Source organism: Neolamprologus multifasciatus, chromosome 13 (assembly GCF_963576455.1).
Source record: "Neolamprologus multifasciatus chromosome 13, fNeoMul1.2, whole genome shotgun sequence".
NCBI classification, from domain to species: domain Eukaryota; kingdom Metazoa; phylum Chordata; class Actinopteri; order Cichliformes; family Cichlidae; genus Neolamprologus; species Neolamprologus multifasciatus.
This window is the reverse complement of record NC_140451.1, coordinates 17194202-17202533: the sequence shown is the minus strand read 5'-3', so window position 1 is coordinate 17202533 and position 8332 is coordinate 17194202. Positions and strand designations below refer to the sequence as shown.

General features: G+C 39.6%; 1 protein-coding gene across 1 annotated transcript; it reads right to left on the bottom strand.

Moving 5' to 3' along the window:
• Window positions 1-104: 104 nt before the first annotated feature.
• On the bottom strand, window positions 105-8317 carry mettl18 (methyltransferase 18, RPL3 N3-histidine). Its single transcript, XM_085183662.1, has 2 exons — window positions 7922-8317; window positions 105-5935 (listed from the first exon to the last, which is right to left on the bottom strand). The coding sequence occupies exons 1-2, from the start codon at window positions 8024-8026 to the stop codon at window positions 4967-4969; spliced, it is 1074 nt and encodes a 357-aa protein (XP_085039788.1). The 5' UTR covers window positions 8027-8317; the 3' UTR covers window positions 105-4966.
• Between the last annotated feature and the right edge of the window lie 15 nt (window positions 8318-8332).

Here is an 8332-nt window from a genome sequence, read left to right as displayed (position 1 = left end):
TTGCAGAAGCTTTCCTGGATTCTAAATGAATGATAACAAGAAGGAAGGGAAGTATTATTTGTTTTAGAAAAAAGTATGAATCCAAAGAGCTATTACGTTTCTTAAAGAGACCCTAAGTTTACTACACAAGCATTTCTTTCAATATAGTGAATGCATGAATAGCAAAACACAGTGTTACAGCATAGTAATGCTGTATATAAGATTCCTCATCACTAAGAGGTGGCAACCTTGTTTTTTTCCTTGTTTTGTGCCTTATTACACACTTAAGTCTACACATGCAGTGGCACACTTGTAACTACTGCTATATATTATATAACAACCTAAAGAACTGTATCCTGTGATGCTGTTTATCCAAGTGAAATTTGGTTCAAATGTAGTATAGTATGTTCTCTGTGATTTCAGTCCTACTCTAACCATTGTGGCACAAGTTCCAGAAAGGAGTATAGCCTGAAGGACAACCCCCCCCCCCCACCCCCACCCCCACACACACCAAAATGGGAGATTTCTTAGGTGAGGTTGGAAATGATGTATTGTCCTGTCGTGACGCTTCCAGACATTATCAAAAGACTTTGTGTACAGTGTATGGCTTTTTCCAGACTGGCTTTCAGAGACACATCTGGGAGCTGTTTTGAGAGAACGCCTCCACTGCAAATGGCACAAATTAAAACTAAAAAGGACGGTGCATTAACAAAAGGGGGCATGGTTTATGCGGGGAGTCGATAAGAAGAGGAAAAGATAGCTAATACACTTTCATTTTGAATGTAGCTTAGATGTAATGATGTGGCAGCCCTGTGAGCACTATGATTCACTTGATATTTACTGTTTCAGTGCTGGTTACAAAGACCCACATCATAATGTCATTTAGTGATAACAGTATTATAGAAATTGCATACGTCTTTCATTCCCACCAAGTGTAACACTACACTGCTTAATTTAACTTGAGTTGCCAACGCTGATACAAGAAATGAGTTGCTTTAAACCTGTTCTGGTGTGTCATAACTACAATATATGTAGGTGAGTATTCCCGTCCTGAATGACTATACAAAAACGTGGTGTTTTGTAAGTTATATGTCAGATTTTTGCACTGAAGGCAAAACTTACATTACTGATTAATTAAGTCAAAAAGAAAGCACATATTTAATACTGACATACTTTTACCAGCTCTTGCAGCACACACACATATATATACACACATATATATATATGTGTGTGTGTGTTCAACATTTTTAACTTTAACATGGCTATAGCTTAATAATGCCGAAATGCTGCAAGAGCTGGTAAAATTATGTCAGCATTAAATACATGGCAGAGCAGCTCTTGAACTTTTTGACGTACTTTTTACCATAATATTTCCTTTTTAAAAAATTGCTATTAATTAATAAAATCCCCACAAATATGGTTGACTTTTGATTGGGTTTATTAACAATACATAATGACACTTTATAATAATACTGAGAAACACATTAGTCATTTCAAAATGTATGCTTTATTCACAGCAATAATATGTGCAATTAAAAATTAACTCCTCATTCACAGAAATCTCCATACAAACTTAACACCAAGCATTATTTTATTGATTTCACACAGTGGTAACTTCGGCATTCTGGTGCTGCGCAGTACGGCTGACAAACTAGTACCATGCCAGAAGAACTGAGCCCATAGATGACACCTGAAGATGTCACCATCTATGGAATTCAGTTCTCATAGTAGAGCACACATTAAAATCTGTTCTTCGGGCACCTCTGGATCCTTTAATGGCTTTATTGATTTACACAGCTCATACTTCAATACTAACTCTTTTCACATCTCATTAAATCTCCCATTAAATAATGAAAAAAAAAAAAGCCAACTATAAGAATAATAAAATTAGTAAACTCTAAAAACTTCACAATAAATGTGGGCTTCAGTTAAGTGACACATGTTGAGAAGCATGTTGGGGTTAGGTTACCGATCCCAATTTCTGAAGAAAGGCTGGGTAATGATGAAATGATAACGTCAGCTGTACTTCTTCCAGAGTAAGATTGAGCAAGAGGTCATTACTGTGGCAACTGAAGGGATTAGTCACATTTAACATTTGCTTAACAAAGTGGTGTATGAAGTCGTTGAAAAAAAAAATGCTGTTAATTTGCAGTGGTTAAGAGGTGTTGAAAATGAAAGTAAAGTGGGAAACAAGTTCCAAAGAACAGAAACGATTCTGTGATTAGAGAACATATGGAGAGTTTCAGGATCATTTGAGCAATCCAACTATTTTTTTTTTTTCATCTGTGTTCCTGGAAATGCTTCAAAACTACTGAAATGCAAGTCTGTCCACTGGAAGCACTGAATCAGATGGTGGTGATAGTGCTCTGGTCAAGGCATGAAATGACTCATCAGTTACAGCAGTACACTCCCAGTAAAAGCTCTTTAGGACTGTGTGATTAGTGACATACAGTTAGTCGACGTATCTTTGAACCCTGCAAAGTAAGTATGATATTAACTGACTGTGATAGATTCGCCTCTTTTATTTAACAAGAGTAAAAGAAAGAACCCCCCCCCCCACCACCACCACCACCACCACCCCACACCTCATTCAAGGCCTGGAGTCAATGTTGACAGTGAAGATACAGTGAAGATAATTTGTCTGTGTTATCTCAATCACTGCAGTTTATCTATTATGATGGCACGTTCTTTTAAGGTACAGTACAGCACCATGAACTTTCGAAGGAAGGCCACACCTGAGTATGTTCAGGAAACTCATATCTTTCCGGCAGTTGGACTGGGAAACAACCGGTTCTACGGCCTATCACTAGACAAGGCCAATCCCCTATGAGATCATTAACTGTTTCTTCAAAGTCTACATCAAAAATGTTCACAGTGTGGCAGGTTTAAAAGCCTTCATTTGCTTTTTGCTCAAAGAATGAAGAAGTTAGCATTTCTTTGACCTAATTAAAAAATGTTCAACCCCCCCACACACCCAAAAAAACATGTCATTTTGTATAAGCTTTTTGAAAACCACACACTCGATTTGACCATACTGAGAGTTTTCTTTTAATATACTTACCTCGGTTTCATTGATTTCCTTTCCTGATCCTGGTTATGTTATAAACAAACCTCCTCATAAAGGCCTCCCAGGATTATTTCATAGTCAAGCTTTAAAAACAACACACTTTCGCAGTCCCATCTCACCAGAAAGAAAGCAGCAGGCTTCTTCAAACTCGGCAAATATACATTCCTCCTCAAATCACCTGCACATTCTGCTCGCTCCCCAATGTCCTCCAGGTCCCAGGGATGGATGCAGCACACTGTCTGACATTCACAGAAAGAAGCACTTAAATATCTTGCCACCTTTCACATCACCCATCAGCCTCCCTCCTCTCTGTTTTTCATACACTCCCTCTGTACGGTAAGCCCGACAGTCACTTCCCAGTAAGAAGGAAGCAGTGGGAGTGTAAAACACGCCCCCTCACAGTGAATCAACACATAATAGTTTCTGAGGAAAACCATCTGACTTGCCCTGCCCCCTTGTTCCCATAAAGTAAGCAGGGGAAAGGCTGTGTCTACTGGAGGGGCCAGGAATTCCCCCACAGGCCCTGAACAGCTGTCAAGATGAGAGACGATGACGAAGCGGACACAGTGGAAGTTTGCTGGCCAGGCATATGCAAACAGAAACCATGTTTGGTGTATTTTATGTTTCTCTGAGTGAAATAGGGTTTAACACTACAGTATATTTACATAATAAGCTGCTGGAAATTCTGTCCACACACTGTGGGTGTTGAAATGCACAGTCATGTTAGAGCTGGTGACATTATGTTTCCTAAAAGTTTTTCTTTTTTCTTAAACTTTGCTAAATATTATTTTATCAGCGGGTCTCTACAGTGCTGACTTCACGGGTATATTTAGGATGAGATAGATTCTTGAGAATGTTTGTGTAGCTGGAGTCATTTATTCAGGTGGGGTCTGATAGGGCTGTATTGTAAAAGAACCTTTGTTTGCTTTCCGATCATAGTCAAACACGACACACGTTCAGGTTGTATTTAGTCACACGGGTGAGACCGGGTCGGCGGGCTAAAACGACATTTTCAGAACAACACATGAGGCAGTGTTATTCAGTTTCATTGCCGAGTGACCCTGTGAAAACCCTCTGACTTCGTCATCCTCTTATGTAGTCACCTCAAATGCGAGAAACTGGTCTGGACTTGAGGCATACTTCCCCAGAAAAAAAGCCCTATTCGAAAAAAGTAGACAGATTTCCTTGAGCTGGACAAAAAGGGGATTCCACACGGAGATGGAAAAATTACAGCAAAATTCCCTTTCTTGATTTTGGATGGATATTTGCCCATACTTCCTGCATAGGCATATGTGTAGACATTTTCAAAAATGTTTTTTTTTTAAATTTTGCACTGTTGCCAGATTATGTAGTGAACTTCACTGAAAGGAAACCAGTAGAATAAGAGCTACAGAGACCCCATAGAGTCCCACCATTGATGTTCAGTGACTCCAGAATCCACTTTCAAACTACATCCTTGGGCTGGTGGGATAAGTTGCAATTGACATTTTGTGCTGGACTTCAGAAACAAGCCTGGCTTTCATGCTGGTGTTTGAACACTGGGGAAATCACTCGCAAAGGTCACTGAGCCCATTTCCTTTCTTTCCTCTCCATGCATCTAAAGACCTGTAACAGCCCCTTTCAACTGCACTTCAGTTACTGGCAGACATATTCAAATTTCGATATAGGAAGTGAAAGAAGGTGTAGGTAACAAAAGAGCAAATATGAGCCAAGAGAGTGTTTTTATTGCAGCTTTTCCTTGTTTAACCACGGCAGTTTTAACATACCAAAATAAAGACAGGAGTCATAACGACACAGCTGGCTGATTCAGGACTGCACACAATAATCAAGCAATAGCCTTGCTCTATTTTTTATTTTCATTCAGTTTTTCATCAATAAATCAATTACAGATAAAACCAATGAGTTCCTGACATTCCTTACTCAAGCGTCCTTTGACTTTTTAAAACGCAGTACTACTACATGTCTCTGAAGTCCTTCTTCTCCATCCCACAGACGATCCACAGAGAAAACATCCCTCTGCTCCACAAATGTTTCAAAGAGATGTAGTCCACCACCTACACCAAAGTAGTGGGATTTGGTGGCGAGGTAGACCAGACCATCTGGTGCCAGCAGTTTGTGCAGGGTCTCGTGTAGAGCAGGGTAGTACGCAGTGTTGTAGATAGTCTCTGATGTGAATATAAGATCATATTTGGGTGGTGGATCTGCCTTTAAAACCAAAGCGAGAAATGTGCTCCAGTCACCAGAGTAAAAATGACACCTGGTTAGTAATGGGTGCTGGGCTAAGTCTATGGCTTGTTTTTTAGGAGGTGGGCTGTTTTCTGTGATCTCCTTCTGCCCTTTCGCCTTCTTTTTAGAACCATCTTTCTCCTTCATTTTTTTCTTTCCACTCCCTTCTTTGTCATCTTCACTGTCTACTTCATCATCCTCTTGGCAGTTTAGCATTACATTTGGCACTGTGAGCTGTTCAATGACTGTACTGTTATAATCTTGGAAGTGGACCTGACTGGCTCCCCTCTTCAGAGCCAGTATTCCCAGCAGCCCTGCGCCACAGCCCAAATCCAAAACCGCCTTCCCCCCAAAGGTCTCTCCATCTTTCTCAATCAACTCCAGAAGGTCATACGTGCACTCCCACACCTTCAGCCCTCCCTCATACAGACCAGAGATGAGGTCAGACTTCTGCTCCGCTGTGCGTGAAAGAATTTTTTCTCTGTCCTCTCTCTCTGAGGCAGTCTTCTCAAAAACGGTCTCATTGAGGAAGTGCAGAGGAGGAAGAGTTCCAACTGTAACCGTTTCAAAGACGCCATCCATAAGGAGGAACTGTGGATCGGATGGCAGAAAGTGCTCGCTGGCCTCTTTTACTGGTTGTGCTGGTTTGGGGCCGTCCTCTACCTGCAAACAGAAAGCAGTATGCACAGTTGATAATAAAACCACTCTCCTCAGCAATGTATGTGGGTGATGGTCACATGTTGTGACATAAGCAAGAGTTTTCCGTTATCCTTTCACAAAAACACAGCTTTATTTATTAGAGATAGTGTTAATGAGTAACAAATATTTTGGTATGTAGCGTTCTAACGTTTTTCGTTTTCTGAAGTGGAGCACAGGCGGCACAGTGGTGTGGTGGTTAACTGTCTTCCTGTTGTCTCACAGCAAGAAAGTCCTGGGTTTGAAACTCCACACACATGGCTTTGTGTGGAGTTTTATGTTAGGTTAATAGGCGATTATAAATTTTGCTGTAGGTGTAAAAACAAGCACGCGTGGTTATTTTTCTTTCTATGTTAGCCTTGTAAGAGAATGGTAGCCTCTCCACAACGCACCCTTCCTCCTTCCCTGTGAAAGCTGGGATAGGCTCCAGCTGCTCCACAACCCTGCTTCAAGCAAAATATGGATGGATGAAGTGGGGCATGCAGGAAAAAAGATGGAAATATGTCATAACTAGTGGTGATGTTAAAACCGCTTTGACAGTTACACTGAAAATGGGGGATGGCTTGATGTTACTGTAAGAATGGCTAACATCTGCACATAAATGTTGCGAAATCTTCTTTGGGACCTATAAAACGCAACAATGTCAGTTATTAAAACATAAAAGTCTGTTGTTTGGTTTAAAGTTAATTAGTCTATTCAAATGTTGTAACAAAGATTTACTCAATTCTGCGTGTACATACCAGGTATAGTATGCTTTTACCACTGTGATTTGTTTTCTTGTAATAATGATGTAAAAGGTCAGTTGACTGATAAATCACTCAAACATGAGAATGTTATGCATCAGCCATGTGAGTCACCGTGACTGAAATGACGTTTGCTTCTCTGGACTGGTAGGTGTAAATGCTTAAATGCTCATGTAGTCTAACTCAGTGGAGCCGAACAGTTTAGATTAAAATGCCAGTAAAGTTTGTTGCATACCTCAGAAGTTTGGTGTCAGACATAACAATAACAAAGCACACAGTACTTTAACAGTTTGGATTGTTTCCGCTTTAACATGCTTTATCCTGTAATGTTAACAAGCAGATGTTTGGTTGGATCTTTGGTTTGTTAAGGGAATGCGCTAACCATTACAGTGAAGCCCCTCTATACGTTTATCTTCACAATTGTTTTTGGACTAATCTACACTTTGATTTAATGTTAAGTCTTATCTAAATATAATTTTGACAGAGCTGCCATGCAGGCGAAAAAAAGCTTCTATTTGCTTGTTTGTTTGTTTTTTTTAAAATCTAAATAATTTAGTCTACATTACATGAATGTTGCACAAAACACTTCTCATTTTTCTACTTAAAGACTTTAGGAATTATTTATCCTTTTTAGCAGTAAACTTGATGTATTTTTAATCAATATTTTTTCATATCAACTTTTAAATATTTATTCACGTGTTTAGATGTAATCCATTCTAATGTACAGATCACAGAATATATTGAAATGTAGGCAAACCTAGGCAGATTTTGTCTGCTGTACTTGTAGTCAATTGCTTTATTACAGATGATTTTCCACAGTCAAAAAATAAACTATAATGTTCAAGAACCTTATTATTTTTGCTCTTTCGATATTGCCCCGGGCTTATTTGTGATCCTTTGATATTTTTATCAAAGGATCACAAATAATGGGAAAGAATACGAAACGAAGAGGAAAGCAGTGGTGTTGTTACTACTTACATAAAGGCATTTATGTCAGACAGATACATTTCTGAGGCTTTGTAAGTTTTCTGCCTGCAGCCATAAATGTTATTCCCACACTCTCGCAGAGGGTCCAAGTCTAAACTTGCTTTACAGCACCGCAATTGCTAGCTTGAACGTCACTTCTGCTATTACTAGTTACGCGGCGGTACTTAGAGTACTCTGAGTAACTTAAGCTATGGCACATCATAGGTAAGCTAATGTTACTCACAGATACGACAGCATGATCTTTATTTCCGTGCTGCAATTCATTTCCACCCACGTCTCCGGGGTCTGTTGTTTGTGCTGGAAGGTCGAAGTTAAAACAAAACGACATGCTGACTGACACCACTGTTCACTAAGTTTGAGGATAGAAGATTTGTATCACAGTTTCACACAGGTTCTACCGAAGGCTGGCTCAACATGGCATGCGTAGCTAGCAAGGCTGCTATGGATAAAAAACTACATGTCCCAAAAGTCTGAGACCCCCACCACCACCACCACCAGTTATGCTATATGTTATATTTCAGTTATGCATGTAGCCGAATCGTTATACATATGTGTACGTGTTATAACATAAAATACAGAAAATTCAGAAACATAAATGTCAAGTCCTGAAGAAAAAATAACTGTTGAAATCACT

Coding starts and splice junctions, on each gene's coding strand:
- mettl18 (XM_085183662.1), bottom strand. CDS start 8,026: ATGTCGTTTTGTTTTAACTTCGACCTTCCAGCACAAACAACAGACCCC. Junction 5,936..7,921: donor AAGATCATGCTGTCGTATCT/GTGAGTAACATT, acceptor TTCTGTTTGCAG/GTAGAGGACGGCCCCAAACC.